The sequence below is a fragment of the Botryllus schlosseri genome, chromosome 1 (genome assembly GCF_051294905.1).
Source record: "Botryllus schlosseri isolate E-star chromosome 1, Bs_hap1, whole genome shotgun sequence".
NCBI classification, from domain to species: domain Eukaryota; kingdom Metazoa; phylum Chordata; class Ascidiacea; order Stolidobranchia; family Styelidae; genus Botryllus; species Botryllus schlosseri.
The window spans coordinates 29,338,923-29,362,186 of record NC_137236.1 but is presented as its reverse complement, the minus strand read 5'-3'; the positions used below and the strand labels follow the sequence as shown (position 1 = coordinate 29,362,186).

Below are 23,264 nucleotides of genomic sequence, written 5' to 3'. Positions count from 1 at the left end.
GCAATCCAAAACTTGTCTTCCAGTGCTCAGAATTTACTGAATCCGGTCTTGATCGAAAGCTACTGTCGCACTGATTTCTAAAATATCAATCAAAATATGGTGAAGCCCCATACTGAGATGAAAAACCACCCTCAACATCTAAAATCTGCATTGTTCAGAACAATCGGATGACCGCAAAACAATGACCATAACAATGACCCATTGCGGCTCTTCGATTGCTCGGACAATGCCGATAATTCAGACTTAGAGGGCGAATTCTAAGCGGTTCAGTGCCTGATCATATTTTTATTTACATTTTCGGAATCAGTGCGACAGTAGCTTTCGATCGAAACCAGATTCAGTAAATTATGAGCTTTGGAAGGCAACTTTTGGATTGCCAGAAATCCTACAGTAGCTGCCGTAAAATAAGTCTGAGTAAAGCTTCAGCCAAGCGGAACGAAGCTGCAAAATCGGTCGCTGCCATTCCACGTTTACATTCTATAATGGTACGATGTTATCTCAAGTGTAACACTTTACACCGCTTCATTGTGATGTCATAACCAAATATTTCTGCTATTCATATAGCCGTCGGCAATACGCAATAGACCAATGGTTCCGTTTGGTGTTGGAAAGTATGCAGTTAACAAACATGTGTTCAGCTAGTCATTTGTCTTTTAGTGATTTTTGAGGAAACCGCCGCGATAGCTCAGACTTCTTGAATCGGTACTTCCTACCCAACGTTAATAAATACCGCAATGCACATAAATGAAGTGGCGTAGCCAGCCAGGGTCGAAACAGCTTTCATGTTGAAATCGAAACCCTTTTGTTTTAAAATGCCGATTTTATGTCCAATATTTCGCCATACATTTGCAATTTAGTATTTTGTTATTAGTGATGCAAATTAGCGACGATAGACTGTGTATAGCGGCATCCGATCTGAGGTTACTGACATCTCTTGCAGCCATGTGCGACTATCGACTGTGTGTGGTGTGGGGCAGGCCTGATACGCAGTAGGCTGGTGCGCCTGCTATCATCGCTAATCAGAATTACCGCTTCTGCAGCAGTAGCTTTACCTATACTCTCTCCCCAATACTGTTACATTTAGGTTGATTATCGTTCGTAATGTCATGGTGTTTTGTGGCTGACACGAAATAAATTCCAATTTGCGTGGCGGGCGGCCTAACTGGCTGCGAATAGACTCTGACCAAATACTATTTTATTCAAATCCAAATTTTTTGACGGCTATAACTCCGCTTCTACTGGTTGGAATTGAAGCAAATTTGAAAAACATCATTTTTATAGACAACCTAATACTTTCATGGGGTGAACAGAAAAATTTCACATTTTTCGTTATTTATTTTTATATTATAAATAGAAACTTTCTTCTTCCGTAGCCATGCGACTACTGGTTGGAATTGAACCAAATTTGGTGTGTAGGCTTAAGTTTGGTAACCTAACAATTTTATCAAGTAGCCAGTCCTACGATTTGAGGAAAAAGGTCATTTTTGAAAACCCCTAATGAACAGGGGTGTACGAGTTTTGAGCAAACGTTAAAAGGGTGTACCACGCCGAAAAAGGCTGAAGAGCACTGGTATAGATAACTATAACCTCCGTAGGTTAGTTATCTATATTGGTAGGTTAGGTTCTGCACTGTGAACCTTTTTTCATATATTACAATTTTCACTTCATTATAACATCTTATTTCATTTCAACTGCGGGCCACTCTATGCATGGCGCTCGCAGCATAAAAAAATCAATACTAGACGAGCATGCACCAAACATTTTACTTGCTTTGTTACAAAAGTTTGCTCGAAAGATGCAGCTGTCCTTTTGTGAATATTTATGACTCTCTGCTGTGAGCTTGACCTGCAATCACACAACATCAAGAGCTAAATACACTACATCTAGGTAGTCAGCGAATGATGCTTATTCAACCAATCAAATAAATTGATATCGTTGCCTAGGGTTACCTTACGTCCTCTTTAAAGAGGATTTGTCCCCATTTTTTACTTTTCTGAAAGTGTCCTCGGAGGACGGCCTTCTGTCCTCTTTTTTGAAATTTTGTCCACTTTTTTTGGGAATTTTGGTCATATTTATAGCAAAATTCGACTGAAATGCCGCTCCGGCGGTCATTTCGGGAGCTGAGCGGAATGTTCACCTTTATATTTTTGTCACCCACACTGACGTTCACACCATCCCTATTGTCTAGCTCAGTGCTCTTCAACCTTTTTCGACGTGATACACCCTTTTAACGTTTGCTCAAAACTCGTACACCCCTGTTCATTAGGGGTCTTCAAAAATGACTTTTTTCCTCAAATCGTACTGGCTACTTGATAAAATTGTTAGGTTACCTAACTTAAGCCTACACACCAAATTTGGTTCAATTCCAACCAGTAGCCGCATGGCTACGGGAGAAGAAAGTTTCTATTTATTATCTAAAAATAAATAACGAAAAATGTGAAATTTTTCTGTTGTCTATAAAAATGATGTTCTTCAAATTTGATTCAATTCCAACCAGTAGAAGCGGAGTTATTGCCGTAAAAAAAAATTGGATTTGAATAAAATAGTATTTGGCCACAGAGTTTATTCGCAGCCAGTTAGGCCGCCCGCCACGCAAATTGGAATATGTTTCGTGTCAGCCCCAAAACAGCATGACATTACGAACGATAATCAACCTAAATGTAACAGTATTGGGGAGAAAGTAAGTAAAGCTACTGCTGCAGAAGCGGTAATTCAGATCAGCGATGATCGCAGGCGCACCAGCCTACTGCGTACAAGGCCTGCCTCACACCACACACAGTCGATAGTAGCACATGGGCTGGAAGAGAGGTCAGTAACCTCAGATCGTATGCCGCTATACACAGTCTATTGTCGCTAATTGGCATCACTAATAACAAAATACTAAATTGCAAATGTATGGCGAAAGATTGGATATAAAATCGGCTTTTTAAAACAAAAGGGTTTCGATTTCAACATGGAAGCTGTTTCGACCCTGGCTGGCTACGTAACTTCATTCATGTGCATTGCGGTATTTATTAAGGCCGGGTAGGAAGTACCGATTCAAGAAGTCTGAGCTATCGCGGCGGTTTCCTCAAAAATCACTTAAAGACAAATGACTATATAGCTCAGACCTGGGCAAAGTGCGGCCCGCGAAAGGTTGCTTGGAATTCTTAACATACAACCTGCTTTTTTAATGATGATGCGTGGACTAAAATTTAGGCTGCATCAACTAAACAGACAATTCGTTTGCTTTGAAGCCTGTTCATTAATATGTCACGACTATACGCTTCCTACATACCTTTCATGCGTACTCCAGATTCAAAATAAAGGCATTGTGGCAAAGTATGAGCAACAATTAAATCCATAAGAAATCACTCTTTCCATAGTTTAGGTCAGGGGTCACCAACACGCGGCCCGCGGGCCGCATGCGGCCCGCGAGGTCATATTTTGCGGCCCGCGGCCTGATCTGGAAATATTTCGGAAAACGCTTGGTAAAGCATTTTGAAATGCTGAAATTGATATTATTGTTGTTGTTCAAAGTAAGCCATTCTAGTGTGCCCAATATCACTATTCCTCACTAGCTGATACGGCTTCGGCGTGGTAATATCATTCCACTGAGGAAGATTTTGCTGGTATGAATGGGCATATTGCCTGGACGTGCAATGGTTCACCACTGCCAAGACCGAGACGCCTGAAAAACTACTTCGGGCTCTCCAAAAGACCATGCTTTACGAGGAGATAGTTTTCCAGCAAGTAGACTACCGTGTCTAGCTAACCCCAATATCGATTCTTCAATGCAGGGGTGGCCGATCTGCGGCAGTAGAAGGAAAATTATGCGGCCGTCGACACTTAATTCAAATAGGATGTTTTGGCGGCCGTCAATATGCAAATTTAATTTACGAATCTACTGTCGACAAATCTGATGGGAGGTCAAGAAATAACTGCATGCAACAAAAGGGACTAATAAGAATTGGCCCAACCAAAGATGCAGCACAGCAATAATAACTTCCCTGAGTTTTCGAAGACAACCGCTGCATCAGCTCTACCGGTGAATCTGATCACATTGGCCGAAAAAGGATAAATGTTTTACAGTTATACATGAAACTATACTAATATTTAATGACGAAATTCACTAATTAACCAGAAAATTTTTTAGCGCTTCGCGCGATTACAGGTAGCGTCCATGTGACTCTTTATAATATGACTAGTAACGGTCTCGGTGCGCACAGTAAGCCGATATGCGTAAATACATTAGTCCGAAGTGTACCGGCAATGGACATGGACACTGGACAGTTTAATGTTGGTATTTGCCATTTGGCCCCAGTTAGCTCATTACGACTATGCGCCGGAATGCGGCCGCAGGCTATATGAGTAATTGAAATGCGGCCGTGAATAGCAAATAGCTGGTCACCCCGGTTTTAGCTGCTACAGAGTGTTGTCAGGTATCGTGCACCGCTCATAGTTCAAAATATAATGAAATAGATGATCTTGATATTTTTTGTTGTATTTGTGTTCAATAAAATGTTATTTCTGACTATGTCCGTCGCCCATGTTAGAGAGCACAGCATTGTAATAACGTAGAGTTATCAGACGTGGTTGTTAAACTGCGTAGCCTACTTTAATCTCGATATTGATGTCATGCGGCCCGCGTCCTCTAGGAATTTTGAAAAGTGGCCCGCGACCCATTTTGAGTTGGCGACCCCTGGTTTAGGTCAAACCTTCTTAGTTGCGATTGTCACATTACGCATTATACGTTACGAGTTTCAAATCGTAGCGTGAGGCGTTTCCAAATCTGTAGTTGGTAAAACCAGTCAATCAGTGCTCGCGACTGCTATATGACTCATCATCATCATCATACCTAATATCTATCACCCATAAAGGATGAAAGTTCATGTCAAAAAGAGGAAATCGAAAGCTGAAATTCATGGAGCCTTTATCGCACTAACATTTGTATACTGGAGTTAGGGGTAGACCCGTCATTTTAGTTTTTGCCAATCATGTCGGCGGAAGTAAGGGTTTGAATTATGACAAAAACACAAATCTCTCGGTCAAGAGAGGGCGAACTTTAGGAAAACTGCAAACTTCGCTCAACATCAAGGCTATTCGAGCTGCATACTACTCGGAATACAGCGACCAAGCTTTGTACTATCCCATATACATTTCAGTGCGGTGGCTCTCGAACTGGGGGCCGCGAAAGCATCTGAAGGGAGGCGCGAAGCCGAAGTTAAATGTATTTTTTTTTCGCGCCCCGCGCGATTTACTCCAAGCTCATAGTATAATTATTGCTCTGTGTATTGTCCAAATTTGATATTATAGAATTCCCTCATCAACAACTATAACCTTCCATGGCATTAAACCATCCGTTGGATTGGGCGTGAACATTTTCACTATCATGAAGCGGGGCGTTCCTAAAATAAGTCCGAGAACAACTGTTTTAGTGTCTTAATAGAAGACCGTCGATAGGGGTTTAAAAAGAGTTAAAAACGTATCATATTTAACATTGTTTCGAATCATGACGGCAGATAGCTATTTCATTAATTAACCGCCACTTCGTCATTAGGTAACATCAACACTGAGCAGCATATATTAACAATATAATTTAGAAATTGAAACACACTGGATAATATAGCTAAAAATTTCCACTCGGCCCGCCAACGTATTTTCTACTTCTCATTTGACCCGCGGAGTAAAATAATTGCCCACCCCTGCTATAGCTGAACACATGTTTGTTAACTGCATACTTTCCAACACCAAACGGAACCATTGGTCTATTGCCGACGGCTAAATGAATAGGAGAAATATTTGCTTATGACATCACAATCAAGCGGTGTACAGTATTACCCAGGGATATCTAGAAGTCTAGGAGTTCTAGATATCCCCGAGTATTACCTTTGAGATAACATCGTACCATATTGCTCATTAACCTGTGCGTCAACCTGTACTGACCCATAAACCTGCCTTTGTGATAGCTAGCCATCGGCTCATTGTAATTCGGATCTGGTACACCCCTGTACACCCCATCCGAGTGGTACACCCTTTGCAAATTCTGGTACACCCTAGGGTGTACGACCACCCCGGTTGAAGAGCACTGGTCTAGCTGAGGCACGCATAGCACACCTATGTAAATGAGATTACTTAATTTATGTTGTGTTTGTCAGGTCTCAATAACAATGTACTGTAATTGAAATTGTAATTAGGCAAAAATTTTACAAATTACAATTGCACAAAATAAATATGCTTCAATTGCAATTACATGGAAAATGTACTGAATTACATTCAGCCTAATTACAAATTAAAATTGATCCTACTGTGATACGGAGTACCTGATGTTTGTATTTTTTGCAGTGGCCTGCAGACGATGCAATATATTATTCCCAGTAAAAACATCTGATGCGTTTCACGAGATTAACACTATAACTATTATATAACCCTGATCTACAGATATCTTGTTCCCGGTTAACTCTCCTGATATTTGAGTCAGTATTCATATGATTAATCAAGAAACATATATCTCGATTCGGGGGCACGTTCCAAACATATACAATAAACAGTGTGAATAAAGAAAATCGCTGAAAGAGAAATAGCACACGCTTGAACTGTATCGCAGGCACTATGTGAAAAAAATATTAAGACTATACGAATGCGTTTGGGATGATCGATAAGGAGATGATCAAATTATACATACCGGTGTATTAAACATAGAATATAATTATATGAGCAATTTAGCAATTTACAGATATAAGAACATGCAACAACGAGAGGTTGAACGCTAACGTTTGCTAGCACAATCCGTGAAAGTTGTGTTTGATGCTTTCTGAACCCGGCCTACGACGATGCATTTAGCACTTTTTCTTGAAATACCACAAAACGGATATAATATTCCGTATCTTCATTGTCACCAGTGATTCGTTAACAAACACAGAATGGACAGAAACACATATTGAGTAAAATTGGGTTTGTAAGACTTCACTCACATTGAGTCGTGTCCAAACGCATTAATAACACATCGGACCTGGGGTATGATACGCTATTATGGACATTCGCGTGACTGAATATCGAAGATCACGTGAAGCCTCTATACCACCCTGTCTTAATAACCATGGTTTCCATGTACAGACCTGATAAAAAAGATATTTTATTCTTTTAGGTACTCTGTCTTATGAGCATTCATTTTCCGTCTTATTTTGGTACAAACAGTAGGGTGAACGTGTATTCTATATGTCATGCACTCTGGTGAACTAAGGTTTTGTAATTTTACATGTCATTTTCATCTGTAAGCGGTCATATAGCTAAATAAAAACATAAAAAGTAAAATACATCATGTTTTAAGAGACTGGTAACAAAGTTATTTTCATTTCAGACAAAACACTAACGGCTAGCGCTAGGCTAACAAAAGTGCCCTCAGATTGGTTTTGAAAGTTGAATTTCTGAGTTGTCCTCATTTTGGACTCTTTTCGACGACAACCCTACTTGTACCTCAAAATCCAATTTGAGATTCACAATATTGTTGAAGACATAGGGGAATAAACGCGATCATTTGTAGCATGTCAAACTTCCGCCAGACGTTTAGCACATTCGATGAGAGTAAGAGGCAGTCAGGTCGAATCGCCCATAAACTCTGGGTCAGGCCCGCGTTCAAAAACTATCATATTTCCTGTTGTTGTGAACGCAGAATGACCGAATTAAGGTCGCGTTAAATCCCGAACGTCGCGTACTCTGTCAGTGTATCCACGCTGCTGTGGATTCCCGCAACCTCGTCGGGTGACGTGCAAGACAAATACCCTGGAACTATCGCGTATGAACAAGCGTAATCTGGTTCTGATAAATATTGTCTGGAGGACGTCGTCAGTGTCTCGTTGGCTAGAGAGTCAAGATCATCGTTGCTTGTATCCTGTAATGGTGTGAGTGTGGTGTGGGTGTGATCTTCTGGCGATGCGGATTTCATTGGGACGATTTGAGGATAGTCCTGGTCATAATCTGTTCGAAGAAATACGTGGTAATTGTGGATACGATTACAGAAATGGCCAAAGTTCTCAGTGCTGCTTTCTCAAGCACAAGTTGTATGTTGCATTCTGTATATATGTAGAACTAGTAATCCCCATGAAATGCCGTAACTACTTCAAGCTGAGGTTAAAAGAACTCCGAAGAAATACTCAAGTATAGTTTCAAGGCGTAGATTTGGTCTGATTTGACATACGCTTAGTAGTTAATCTGAGGTCGCTACTTCGGAATTGTAAGATGCAATCCATGCGACACACGCAAGATAACCAATGACACTACAAATTGATACAATCTTCGACAATGAATTCAGTAACCGTGATACATGGACTATTTTTATGGTAATTTTATTAGTCAAACTGATGCCAACTTAACCAAAAACTTCTTTCTATTTTACAAAATCCAAAAGCGTGATGTAGTAAGTAGTTTTGAATATAAAACGTTACGTACAGGTGAAAGTGGCCTAAAACATAGCAACGTGAGTAAGTACTATATAGACTGCAGAGTACACATAATTTACTTGGGTACTCCAGATAAGAAAAAAGTATATGTTACTGACCGACTCTGGTTATACGAACTCAGATGGACTTTTATTAAACATACCTTTATCTTCATCATGGTCATTGTTGTTATTTGTCGAGTCCTCCCCTATCGCTACAGCGTAGTCCAAAATGTCGTCGCCGTCCGTATCGTCTATCAGTGGCTGCTGGAACTCGGAAAAACTTTCCGCGCCAACACTAAGCAATGCGCAGGCTATTAGAGTGCGTATTTATATGACCGCTATTTTAAGAGGTCGCTAATCGTAAACGAGTCAGGTTATTGTATTCAAATTCTATCTAGTCAATTCGAGGATTTAAAGTTTTTCAGATCAGGAAAGATCTATCAAACCCAAAGCAAAGTTCAAATCCGAGTGTTATTGAAGGCGTCGCCAGAATGAAAATTGCAATACGTTATTCGAATATCGGAAGGTTGGGGCGCGAAGTAGGCCCATATTTTATGTACGGACTAACGTCAGAGATTCTTTGAGAAGTATTGTCCTTCAAGTCTAAGATTTGGCGGTAGGCAAAGGCGCATACGATGCTGTTTATGACTCAAATTCATGCATAGGTTACAAGCGAGTATGGTAAAAGTAGTCAGCGCTGCTACTCAAATGGAAGTAGAAATAACGCCGTAATGTTTCATTCAACTACAAGTGGGAATATCAATTTATAAGGCCTGTCGAAACAATTTCATGAAATGAAAATAGAAAATGGAATCTTCTCGAGTAAGTAGTTTTAAAAACTAGATTCGGTATGGTCGTGTCGCGTACCTTTAGTATAGTTAATCGGAGGTGGGACTTAAAAATCGCATAGGGTGCATTTCAGCGACCAACGCGAAATGATCAATGACATTAAAAGTGTGAGCAATTCACATTATACATTCAGCTGTCGTGATACACGGGCTATTCCGGCCTGTTGTCACGACAATTTCACTCGCAAAGGCGATGCAAGCATATCTTAAAAAACTACTTTAATTCTTCTCAACTAAATCCAAGGTGAAAAAAAATCGCCCAATACTGTTACCTCGATGTGGAGTTATAGTCTAAAAGCCTAAACATCTTGGGTAAATGGTTTATGTATGCAAAAACTACTCTACGCTACACAATACTTCGAATACTAGAAATAATTCGTTTCTGACCACCTCTGTGTAAACGTTACATCAAATCACGAAGTCCTAAGACGTTCCACAAGGTAGAAGTTGGTTTGATGTACCCTAACGAGTCATTACAACTCCTTGCATTATTTCCATTTCATCTAGATTCTAGAATCTACATTATGACATTCTGGTGGAGCATCCGCCCGGGTCAGACCAAAGAGCTGATTAGTAACAATGGTATCCATGGCTTACTCGCTGGCGCTCAGCATTACCGGGATAGCATGGAGGGATGGTACAAGACTTAGAAAGCCTTACGATGCTATATCTGCACCTTCCTTGTCCAGTGGCATATGTACATTGTACATTGTACACCATACATTCGTGGTATGCGTATGCTTATGCAGACATCGTGTGTAGATCATGAATCGATGTATATATGCCGAAAAATACTTCAAGGACAAAAATATAGACTACTACGTTCTATTCTTGATAGCGATTACTAATCCCAATCTATAGTTTAGCAGCAATCGCCATTTCAACTCAGGCCAACTTATTCCAACCTGTTTCTTCACAAACAGACTCAGCACACTCATCAATGTCGTTTACCATGTATTCTCAGCATAGCTCCGCCGATATTCCGACTCGGTTTCGGCCAACCGCGGTTCTAACGCCGGACGAAATACGGCTTCTCTATCCAGAGCGATGAATATGTTCGGCGACGGTATCCGCCTTTCGGTCGCGCCCAAAAGCAGCGGCTTGAGCCTCTTCCTCTTTTTGAAAACCAGCAGAAAAGTCAAGATTACGAACGCCAAACCGATGGCCACGACGGACGCGAAAGCGGTCTTGTCGAACGGTACTAAATTGCAAACGGGTTTGCGTCAGGTAAATAATGCTTGTATAGGCCTATAATACAGTGGTTATGTGTTAGACCAGTGGTTCTCAACCGCCGGTCTGTAGTAAGTTTCTTGCAGGTCAGATATATTGGAATTTTATAACTCAATTCCAAAATGCAAGGAGTTTGGCGCTCATAAAATCTTAAATTTATTTAGAAGTGTGGAACGCATTTGTTGTGTGGTGTTGCAATATAGAGTTTCTGGTCTACTGGCGTATACATAAATATGATGCAAGTGTTATAAGAAACTATTTAAAAGTATAGCCTAAAACTCGTTTCGGATAAATCATATTTGAAAGCTACGGATGCTTTCAAACAAACTCGTTAAATTCCGACAGTGCTATTAAGCGACACTATGCAGTGCAATATATGCTCTAACAAACGGCATAGGCGCATGTGTTTCAAACGATAGCCGACAATACCAATCAGTTTAATAGTCTTTAACAAGACTTCTCCAGCGACTTTAGATTTTGTAAAGTAAAAACAAATTTTTGGATACGCTTGGATCGATTTTATTCGTAAACACGCTATGACAACAGGACGAAAAGCCTTTAATATATTTTCGAAAATTGCACCCATTCGTATTTTGTAAGGTCATTGGTCATTTCACGTGATTCACGAAGGTGTACCCTGCAGTTTCGAAGCTCTCCGCCTCTGAATAACTGTTAAAGTATGCGACCCATCGATCAAATCTACTATTCAAACTATTTGAGTACTTTTTAGATCTGCATTTTCTTTTTTTACTCGAATTAGTTTTGGCATGTCTTTGAAATCACTACATTGTACTATAATTGAATCCAAACGGGATTATACTTGTATTTGACTAGTTACGCTGACATCTTTGATCTATGTAAATATTATGAGGTGAATTTACCAATTTATTGCCCGGCCAGGGCCAGTCTGGCTGGGAACCACTAATTGGGTGTGGGAAAGTGGCAAGCTATGTTTGAAATGCAGGCAGACGATAATCCCACAAACATATGATGCTTTTAAAATCTGTTTTTGTTTCGGCGGATTGAGTTTCTATTTTTGTCAGTCGTATTAAATTAGATAATCGGGGATTTTAAGTTCAGATTCCATAAAATACCATAGCTTGAGCTAAATCCTTATGTGTGCAAACAAACCGACACCGCTATCACAATATTACGGGATTTGTGCCAAGTATATCAGCTACGAGTGCAGTTCATATTGCCAGTGCACTTTGAATGTAAATTAGAGTTGGTCAGAATAGGAATACACAGGATGAGTGTCTAGGTGTGATAGTGGGGCTGCATCGGCGTATAAATGTCAACAATGACGCACGTAACGACTAAAGAATTGCCGATACAAGTTCCACTGCATCCATTTATACAGTCATATTCCTTAGATTAGTAAGGATTCGGATTCCAATTTGAAATAAAAATTATTAACAATTATAGGCATTGATGCGACAGCAGAAGGAGTATATGAGTAATTAATGTATTCGGACTTTAAAACATATGAGGAACTTGGATTTGAAGCTCAAAACCGCAACACGATGTGCATTTTAAACTATATAAAGATTGTATTCACTCAGCTGTTTCTCATTCGTTCTATAAATCAAGGTCGTTTTAGTTACACGCGGTCAGTCAGAGAGAACTATAGCACGTGGTGTAAGAGGTTGAGTGTATTTTAAGAAAATATGGTGCACTATACATACCTTGAGGGATTGTGATGCTATCAAAATCGCTCGTTGGCGCTTTTAGGCACATCGGCTTTCCGGAGACAGAAAACGCTGCGTCAACGCAACAGCTCAAAATCCCCACGCGGTACTGTGCATTAGGGATAATGTGCTCCGTGACAGTGTAGCTTGTATCCTCTGGCTTCAAAACCTGCATTATAAAGGTAACATTATTGGATTTCTCGGCATTTCCGCGATACACGCATCAAATTCAGAAGTATTTCGCTTGACAACCAGAATTGACTATGTCACGACATTACTCCTATACTTATAATTGAGGATATAACTGATTGATTACTTTGATCTGGAGGTGGTCAAAAACAAACTGAATACTTCGGAATATTCAATAATTGCATTACTTTCTAAGTGGCTATGTTTTAAACTACTTCCACTTCTACATGAACAGCTTTTAAACAAAACCATACTTACTATTTACCATTGGGATTTTGAAAAGTACAAACTAGTTTGAGATAAGTTCTGATCACCTTCAATAACGAGGGCAATAGTCACAAAAACCGTGTGAAATAGTCCTGTGACTAGATAGATATAACTATTCGTAGTTTCATCAGTATTTTTGTGTTGGTCACGAACACACATCTTGCAATTTATAAAGTAGTGACCTCCGATTAACTGCTATAAGCGTGCGACCTCGCGACGAAATCTACGTTCTGAAAGTAGCCTACCTGAGACCTTTCAGACCCTTCATTTTCAGCTTATACTGGAACTAGTTTTGACATGCCTCGAAAATCGCCACGTCTAAAGTATACTTGTAATTAGGTAACGATTAAGGGCGTTCTTCTACGTCTACTTGAGTAGCAAAGCTTACTTAGTGCTTACTTAGTCTGTGACACCGTCTGCGCGGCAGAACATACGTTAAGATGACACGCGATAAACATGCACAGAAAAAACGAATCTTACATTTGAGTAGACATCTGCATCGTTATCAGTGGTCCGATATACAATGCGAGGTTGCAAATCACTATTATTATCCCACCCGGTATGCTCCCAAGATACAGCAAACGACGTATGATCCACATTTGTAACGTTCCAGCGCAGAGGTGCACTATCCAAGGCGCTGTTATCTATGAATCAATAATACAACTATTGTAAAATCACGGAATTTCCTCTGGCAATTCGTACCGATAATGTTGACGATTTCAGAACTGTGCGTCGTGGCATATATAACGCCGTGCACTGCTTGAATTGCGGAAACCGTGAATAAATACTCTGCGCATGTCTGCAGGACTTCCGCGCTGATGTTGAGTCTGCCGTTTTCGCAGGACATGTTTTCGTATTTAGACATCACTGTGTGTATCAATTCGTTGCTTCTGCAAAATTGATATTGTACAATTCTAAAGTCATCGAAATTGTTGATTTACGAATAAGTCATTACCTGCGAAGAGATATAAGCTTCACGGTGCAATTTCGTGACGTGTTGGAGACGATATTGCTTCCCTGCCAAGACGCGAGTAGACCATCGTGTATTTTCTTCAACGTTACGACGGCTTCGTAAGCAGGCGCTAAAATGGCGACAGATATCCATATATTGAAAGTATATACGCAACTAATATAGAACGCGTATATTGACCAGATGTGGTCAAAGTGGTCATCGTTGTTACTCCAGTAGAAGTAACGTCACAAATGTCCAGAGGTGGTCGCAATAACTAGGTACTTCAACTTTTTTAAGTACTTGAAGTAGATTTTGCCTACTTGCACTACTTATTAAGTAGTTATGATTTCAGACTACTTTTACTTCTACTTGGCAGTTTTCAGTTTCTTAGGCAAAAATAGGCATGGAAAACCTACTTACTTACTTACTTACTTGTGAACCGCCACTTCTACTTCTACTTGAGTAGAATTTTCAAAGATACTTCTACTTCTACTTGAGTAGCGACGGTGAATACTTTGACCACCTCAGCAAATGTCTACTCAGCTTCAGGTACAACTATCGATTTCCAAGTAACTAAAAAAAGTAAGTAGGCTATGCTAGGCCAGTCCTGCCTAAAAATTCTAAACTATTACGTATAATTATAAATAACAGAAATCATAACCACATAACGCTCGGCATAAATCTTCATAAAGATTGGTGTATTTGAATCACTTCGCCCATCATGATTGGCTTGAAAGCAAAATTTACTACTTGTAATTACCGATGACTTGATTTGCACAATACGCTATTTTGGATATCTTGTGAATACACCTATTTTCCCCCAATCTATTCACAATGTGTAGAGCAAGCTATACTTACCAAGTGTTGGCCGCATTGGAACTTTCGTGTCAGGAGAGCAACCGAGTGCGTTGCAATAGCGGCCGTTGAAGTCGATACAATTGACATTTGGGATAGTTTTTGAGTACGAAACCCGAAATGGTTCTACAATTTCATCCTAAAAACGAGCAAGAATTATAGCGATCCTTCGGCCTCTTGTAATCGCAGGCTTAGTACCTCGCAGATACGCGTGCCGTTTTCGTAATCGAACGAAAACTCGTATCGTATGTTGGGATTTGACTTTCGGTATTGAGAAATCCACTTGGCGGTGATAGTGATGTTGCCGTTGGCTGGTGTTGAGTCGCAGATGACTTCGTAGAAATTGAAGGGTACGGTGGGATCTAGGAATGTTTTTCATGTAAAGAAAAAGTTATCTTGCCGTAAAGAAGGCACTTCAACTGCGCAGGATACAAGACGTATGGGTATGTGGTTAGAAACGGAGTTTTTGTACTCTTTCGGAGTACTCAAGTCAGTTTGGGCTGCTTGAACTACTTATTGAAAAGGATATGTTTTGACGATAATTCCACTTGTACTTGGACAGATTTTAGAGAAACTACATTCCCTTTACAATTTGGATTTGGGAGTAGACAGTAGTCTATGAGTGAAATTGTCATTCGAATCAAGTGAAATAGCATACGAATCACGGTAACTTACAATCTTTTTGAAAACCCTACCCATACGTAGTTTATTCATTATCCATTTTGTGTTCATCGCGAAGATACACCTAGGATTCACGAAAGTAGCTGTCTCCGATTATTTGCTAAAAGTATGCGGGTGCATATCCAAAGCTATCCTTTGAAAATATTACTTGAGTACTATACAGGCCTTTTATTTTCAACTTCCACTTGCAGTAGTTTTGAGATATCTTCCTACTTCTGCTTGAGTAACAACTCTAGCTACCTTGACCCACTGTAATATTATATCAGCAAATCACTTCACTTCATCTTGGCCGGTCTCTGATTAACTTGACGTATTGCCGCCTGGTTTCAATCCATAATACTGATCCGGTATATGCTTATATCCGTTATAGACGTTATATTTTATACGCCAACGTCACATTATACACACCTTTAGATTGTAGAGTTGCGCTGGCGACTTTCGACCAATCTCCTTTGTAACTGCCATACTTAAGATCATCAGGTTTGGCTCTGACTTGAACCTGGATATCGCCGAATGACAAATCAAGATATAAAATCTTCGTTAAGGTAGGCATTGGCTCCAGTTCCTAAAGCGAATTGGTATACGGTTAACTTGCAGCTATGTTCTACCGATTACTAGATATAATAAACTTACTATCCAGCCTCCGTCTGATTTTCTGTAACGCACGTAGTATTCCAGTCGCATATCGATTATATTCGGTCTGTCCCAATGGAAGGTTGCGATATTGACCGTGCCGTTGGATGACAAGTTAGCACGGAGATTAAGCGGCATTGGTGGGATCACTGCAAGCATACAAGTGTCGGTTTCATCCAGCAATGCTGAGCTGGCAAGAGTCACGTTTGTTTATTGACTTGACTTGCACTCGATGTATGGGAAATGTGGAAGGACGCATTACTAGGAGATACTTTTTATTGTGAATTTTCAAGTTATCAAATATTCTACTCCCCACACAGGATTCAGAACCTCTCAGCCGCATTAGAATGGACCCATGGTTATGAATACCAGCACTTCATCTACAGGATTCCATTTTCTCTTACATTTTCGATGTGGTTATATTTCCATCAACAGCCAGATCTGACATAAGATTGCTTGGGTATGCCCGTTACTCTCAACATAATGCCTTTGACTGGCATTATAATATCAATAGAGCCAGCCTGCATTTATTTATTCAGAAATATGTGGTTTTTATTGAGCTGTCTGTGCGTGCATGTCACACAAGACTGAATGCATGGTGCTTGGCTATATACGGGATTGTCAATGAGTATAGGAATTAATATAGTACCAATAATGGGGGAAAGTTTTCGAATTACAATGTACTTGTACTACTATCATGGCTTTGATTTATGATGAATCAGTTTCATGTACAATTTCTAAAGCAACAAGGTTTAGAAGTACTTTTCAAAGGAAATTTGTAGTACTTTCTGATTACTTTTCAATCCTTGCTCCAATCCTACACGAATCGAAGTACGTTTGAAACTTCTCTGAAATCGCTACTGGTACTTAAATCAGGTAAACATTGGTGACTACAGTCCCAATTTGAATTCAGTAGCATCTATGACTAATATGAGCAGTGAGCAACAACACTAATTATGCGATCAGCACTAGTGAAGAAATTAAATGTGCGGGGAAAAAACTATATATTTGTCATGACGCCAATGAATAGAAAATGCACTTACTGTAAGTGTTTGGGGAATACCGCAGAGTCGAATCGTTCCAGGTGCGGTGTCCCAAAGCATTACTCGAAACCAGTGTTACTTCGAACGATACGAATTCGCTTTCTCGTGGAGAATTTTCAGGGTCTCTAATCGGTATCCGACAGCACTGCATCGATAAGGCATCTCCGGGTACGCAGTCGGTTGCGTTTATCCGGTTGTGGCACGTATTTTCGCCTATTTCGTGTGTCCATTGCATGGGCATAACCAATCTAAACATAGGCGATGTCTCATTAATTAATAAAAACAGCACTTTGTGACACGCTATATTCGATACAGCGGAGTGGAATTCGATTCGGGCTTGTGTTCGGGAATTACAATCTCGGATCTGATTTGGACTATAGAATTTTGCGAAATCTGTCCGTGATATGGCTTCAGGTGGAGAATGCTGTGGTATGAAATGATTTCGTGGCGTGGATTTATAGGGGAAACTCTCATTCAGAACAAGATTTGGATCGCTCCCTAATCGACATCGTATCACGCCAGAATTTAGCAGCCGTATCACCGCGAAAGTTCTTTAGGAGAGGTTAAAAGCGTCCCGTGCCCGTGCTAAATGATTGCAATGCTTCTAGTTCAATTTGCGATAGTAACCCGAAAATATTCAATTATGCAATACATGTACCAAAGACTTTGCGAGTTTTATCTTTTTACAACAACCTTTTTAACTGTAAAATTCATGGCGATCCCCGTGTTGCGGACCTAATAATAGCGTATCAAAACTAGGGACCAGTACCGCGTCTTTATATTGAAACCTATATATCTAGATTCTAGAAGAATTCAATTATTCAATTGTTAAAGTACTTTACTACCAAGTGTCTCTTACTATTATCGTATTGTACGCCTTTCACTTCATATTGTTGCAGTCGGTGTAGTTTGAAAAAGCAAATCGTCTCACGAGTCCGTGAGGTGCAACTTCATCACTATATAATGAGTGAAACTCGAAAGGAATATGTCGTCGTACAGAACTCGGATTTTCAACCGCCGGTAGATATCATGTTTCGAATATGCATACCAGGTCTCAAAATACATCGCTTCGTGTATATTTACAAGCCATAATCGATTCCTTCCATGTTCTGACTCACGCTATTTTTAGGTGATTTGCTAACAAGCTTTGTCTCGCCGCATCGTATTATCCACGTAGGAGACGTTGTTTTGTGGAAATAATTACCGTGGTAATCAACACTGCGCTAAATATAACCACCTGATCCAAGAATTGCTCTCAGCTGAATAAGCATGCTTGTGGAAATGAAATTGTCTACCGTGGAGGTAGTGTTGTTGTACGCGGAATTATTTTTGTTGTTGTCGGGATCTAGGCGAAACGATGCGGACTTTCTCAGTGTTCCAGTTTATATCCAACATTCCAATCAACATGTTTATTATTATTTCACCAGCTTCATTAGCGTCCGTTTGTAAATATCGCACCAGTGTCGGAAAACTATAAAATTGTCAGATTTTCTAAATCGGATTAAAATTAGTATAATGGCCACACAATATGTTTCCTAATTAGATTAGAATTGAATATACTGAATCCGCATAAGAAATGTAGGAATAATCAAGTTCAATTCATATCAATTGTGAGTTCATTCTTAAAAGCGTGAAAATAGCCAATGTCTATTCACCAAGCTTGGCTCGTTTGGAGCTATAGGTAGGCCTAGTTCTCCTGTAACATTTTCAGGAAAACCAAAAATTACATTAGAGCGTGGAAACATTTCACAAATCAGATTATAATTAGATTACCGGCATTTCGCTATAGTTGGTTTAATTACACAACTAGAATCATCGAGTTCTCCAAGTCTTCATCATACCATATATATAGCATGATATCGGCGATAATCAAAGCGGCATTGACCAGATTTACACCCAATACGGTATCGTGGTAATCGACCGAATTCACCATTTTCGTTTACGGTGCATGACATGACAACAGTCGATATGCCGTACGTCGTTAATTCTACGAGGCTCGGTAAGTGGTTTTGTCCGAGGATCACTTCAATAACGAGACCGAGTACAAAACTAAATGCTTCACACAAATATCTGCGGTACGCTCAAGGGCAAACGGCTGCGGTTTATGGAATGTTTAAACAAGTTCCAGCGAAGGCTCCATCAAAGCATGGTGAATTCAACAGGGCCTTGCAAACGTTATGCGTTGTTATATATCATTGCGACAATGACTGGCAATCTGGCATAAGTATTGACGAAGGTTTTTTTTCGGACAGGTCATTCCAACGTCGCTCGCTATTAGTTAGCCAAGGATAGCTTGGTTATTGCTTTAGTACCATAAGCTATTGCGGAACGTAAATGTTTTAAAAATCCGCTATCGCAGTAGCATGCAGGTATGGTGGTGGTGGTATGTAACGTGGAAACCCATGTAATCATCACCTGTCAAGGCTAAACTTGCGACAAACACATCATTACGTAACCTCAATCGACATTATAATTTCAATTGCATCGTTGACAACGATGCTCTTCTGAGTTGGTCGAATTCTAGGTTTGAGCGCACTGGAGATCACGTGAGGTAAACGTAAAGTACTGACGAGAACACACTCTCCGTGAAAACAGCCCCACCTTTTTCCTGATTTTTTCCTACTCTCTCTGTCGCCCTCTCACTGAAATAAACATAATACTTCTACTGACAAACTGTTACGAGCAAAAAGTGAGTAAGTCGCAAAATATGGCGAAGAAGACTTAGAAGTAGCGGGATGTAAGAGTTACTCGATTAAGTCCCGCAAATTGAAAAAAAAGGAATTGACTACTCCTTCAAAGTAGATGTACTTCGTTACTCATAATTTCTGATAATACAAGACTTGATCGACTGACATAAAAGTTTGTGAGCTATCATTTCGTTTTTACTTCGCCCGTGATATGTCTCATCTGCAATGGAGTCTGTAATCGGTAGTATTATAAATTACTGAAGAAGCTGAAGAACTGAAACCCTGAAAAATGGATTACGCTTGGGAAAGATATTCAATACTCATATTTAGCGGTGTACTGTACCTGCCTAACGCGTAACATTCGTAGTTTTCTGCCAAGATAATTTTAAGCCTGCACAGTGCACCTGCACAATGCACATGCACAATTTCTGATAAACATATCTTTATCGCTATTGCATTTTACATGCCAATCACACAAATTCACAGCATGGCTCATACACGGAAAAGGCCTCAGAACTACCGAGCCATGTCCCGTCACAGTGATGGCTATGTCTCCTTGCACAGTCAGTGGGTGCAGTTTCCGTTTGCTAAGATAGTCGTCCGGGCCCTGATAACTGCCGGCAGCATACTATTGATTGATTACTGAGGGTTTGTTAAATATGCAAGATATAACGCGTCAAGCATAGTCAATTTCGATGATATACTCCGTGACGTCATTACTATTACACAGGATATATATTGTTATCACAAATGATTGTCGTTGTTCTAATCCACGAAACCCTACTACAGAATTTCCTACCTTCCAAGTATGATGGCGAATTATCTATGACGCAATCACATTACGTATTACGTGTTAGCGACAATCGAATTCCTCTACAAATAATTGTAAACCAAATCCCTTTTCGAGTATCGATAGGAAAACACGTTGAGTAGGAATAGCAGTCAACATCTGAGTAGAGATTGGGAGCACTCTCTTTAAGGATGAACAAAGTTCGATGCTGTAAAATGATAAATCTGCTCCGCATTTAACGGATTCAAAATTTATTTGATATCGAAGTCCAGCAGGCCTGGTATACTGCGTTGTTGACACGCGGATTTTGAATGGCGAAAAAACGTACGACACGGTACATCTCCAGCAATTCGTCAAGCAGATATATGTGAGTGATACGAAATTCTTCAAACTGCCGTAATTTCTGTTTCCATCAAACAGCGCAAATAATTCTATGCTTTACCGGAATGTATTCAAGGAGCGTAATTAGATTGTATTTGCATAGACCGCTGTGCCAGTAATGATAGACACTGAGACTTCTCGTTACGGGCAAATGTTCGTGGGTGGTACACGGGTGATTTCCAAAAAAATCACCACGCAAATATCTTGGAATTTGAACTTTCATACCAGTGCGCGCTATGTTTTCGACGATATACACGTATAGCGGCGTAAAATACACACACATGTCATCTTCTTTTCAAGCTCGTTTTGGAGCTAGGCCGTGTCACCTTATTCTAGGACGCAAGTCTTCGACAGTACTATGCTACAGGAGCGCAACTGATTTGCAAAAGGCAAACAATTATGCACAAATGTCGTGGCGATAACAATAACCAGGACTGGGAAAATAAAATCACAGCAATTCGAATCGCACTGGAATATTCACACTTGAATTCGAACTGATTAAAAAGAACTTCTCTCTAGTTAAGCATTTCTTGCCGAAACTAACCCATTCAGGATATCCGCTACAATATCCACCATCCCTATAGAGATCATTTATACAATCGGTAAATATATTAGCATAACAACCTAGCTCGCTAGCAATCTATAGAAGTTGATTAGTAAAAAGTGCTTGCGGCGGACTCACAGTTTAACGTAGTGCAACGAATAAACGGTATCAAGTCCGGTACAGCGGGAGACATTCCAGCAGCAGTCCATGTATTTTAGAAACGGCTCAGTCCGCAGCGACAAAGTCCCGGACGGTACATCGGGAACATCTGAAAGAATTTGGAATTCGTCTATTCAGCATTGCATTTGCATATGCAGTGTTTGATGTGATCCTACTATATACATAGTTCTTGATATTGGGATCGGTCGGACACACGATTTTCGTTTATAACGTAGCCTACTGTCAATGGCAATATACCCGTACTCACCACCAACTGTCAGCCGTATCTCCCTTGTAACATTTCCGGTGTCATCCAAACATTCGTAAGTGCCAGAGTCTTGAAATGTGACATTTGTCATCAAGAATGTACCATTGATACCGTTTCCGCGATCTCTGTCCTGTTTTAAAGCATAGTTTCATAGCTTTCTTGCTGACTCTATCAGTAAACTTACTTGAGAGGAGTTACCGTAGCTTCTTCTGTACTTGCAAGACGTCGGGGGACATTGAATCTCAACATCTCCCGCGACTTTTGCAACTAATTCCTCAGCATATAGAGTGCCCGAAACGAGTATGATAATGGTCGATAGATACCGCAGCAGACCAACAGAACTGGCATCAATCATCTCACGACACGGACATAGCCTTTTCCAAGTGAATGGAAGTCCCACTAAACATCTCCGCGTCACATATCCACTACGCAACCGCACTCGCCTGATTATCGCATTCAAGGAAATACGGCAAAGGAAAATAACTTCATTTCAGTGAACGTATCATATCTCTGTACACATAACAATATATCTCCTCGGGCAATATCATCTTCCAGTCAAGCGTGAATTATGCGTAAATGTAGTTCGATTTACGTAGACTGTAATTCGTAATGCGGCGCGCGATAAGATATTGCATTGTACTCATTCAATTTCGCATCTCGGGAGAGAGAGAAACGCCAATTACCGCAACTCAATCAATGGTAATGGGAGCTGTAGTGACACGGGAATCGTTCCATCTGCAGCATCATTGTCGTCGCCGCCTTTTAATCACCGCCGCTTGCAAAGTATCAATTACGTCACAATATTCACAGGTGTCTTCATATACGATCACCCAGACAGCGACAGAGACACAACAAGGCTTACCTATGCATTCATGACTCCACCTGACATAGAATATAAGTTGATGACTGCCAGCTGCTTACAGAATTTCTGACTCTCTTGTGTACCAAATGCCAATGAATGATGATGAAACCCGTTTATCGTTGTTGTTTTGCGATGCTGATAATACTGATAAATTATCATCATGATTGTTTGTTCGTGGTACCGCTCGTTTTTAAGTGCGTTTTTGCAAATAAGTTTAAGTTCAAGTTCAAGTTTATTAATAAAATTTCATCGCTTCAAAATATCACAAGACTGCAATACAATAAATGATAGGAAGATGCCGAAGGGACTAGGAGTAGTCTTAAGATCAGACACCCACTTGGGCCTAGGCGATGTAAAGAGGAGGCATGCGCATTGCACACTGAATGAAAGTAAAAGAAGATATTAAAATGTGGCAAGCAATAAATCAGGTGGCAAGTGACGGATGGCGTGATCGATATGTCAGGTCGTGGTCCGGTAAATGTTTTGATAAAATTACACATCTTAATATTTATCTGACACATATCTAATTATAAGTAGAAAAAACTTTTACGAAAAATTCAAAACACAACAAAACAATGGGTCATCACTGAAAACTTTGAGATATTTTCCGGGTAGCACATATTATCTGAACTTCTGCCACAACATCTGAAAATAGTGTTCCATTTCTAATATCATACCAGGCTCCGGATATATTTGTTTGGTGATGACGGTAAAACCATGTTGTGATTCTGACACTATATAGCCGCGAAATACATGCCATAATCAGGT

The 23,264-nt window shown here is 40.1% G+C and overlaps 2 protein-coding genes across 2 annotated transcripts in view; both read right to left on the bottom strand.

Moving 5' to 3' along the window:
- Positions 1-23,264, bottom strand: part of LOC145435195 (cornifelin homolog B-like) — a 150,616-nt gene that overhangs the window by 81,596 nt on the left and 45,756 nt on the right. The window lies entirely within an intron of this gene.
- On the bottom strand, positions 6,153-22,132 carry LOC145446939 (uncharacterized). Its single transcript, XM_080325335.1, has 15 exons — positions 21,819-22,132; positions 21,635-21,764; positions 21,346-21,475; positions 16,806-17,053; positions 15,763-15,911; positions 15,538-15,694; positions 14,647-14,810; positions 14,452-14,587; positions 13,597-13,723; positions 13,344-13,531; positions 13,122-13,285; positions 12,183-12,354; positions 10,219-10,468; positions 8,581-8,714; positions 6,153-7,956 (listed from the first exon to the last, which is right to left on the bottom strand). The coding sequence occupies exons 1-15, from the start codon at positions 21,987-21,989 to the stop codon at positions 7,673-7,675; spliced, it is 2,604 nt and encodes an 867-aa protein (XP_080181461.1). The 5' UTR covers positions 21,990-22,132; the 3' UTR covers positions 6,153-7,672.

Excerpts from the sequence above, each read along its gene's own strand:
- LOC145446939 (XM_080325335.1), bottom strand. The coding sequence starts at position 21,989 with ATGATTGATGCCAGTTCTGTTGGTCTGCTGCGGTATCTATCGACCATT. Across the intron at positions 21,765-21,818 it reads GCTACGGTAACTCCTCTCAA|GACAGAGATCGCGGAAACGG; the intron begins GTAAGTTTACTG and ends GCTTTAAAACAG. Across the intron at positions 12,355-13,121 it reads ATGCAGATGTCTACTCAAAT|GTTTTGAAGCCAGAGGATAC; the intron begins GTAAGATTCGTT and ends TTTATAATGCAG.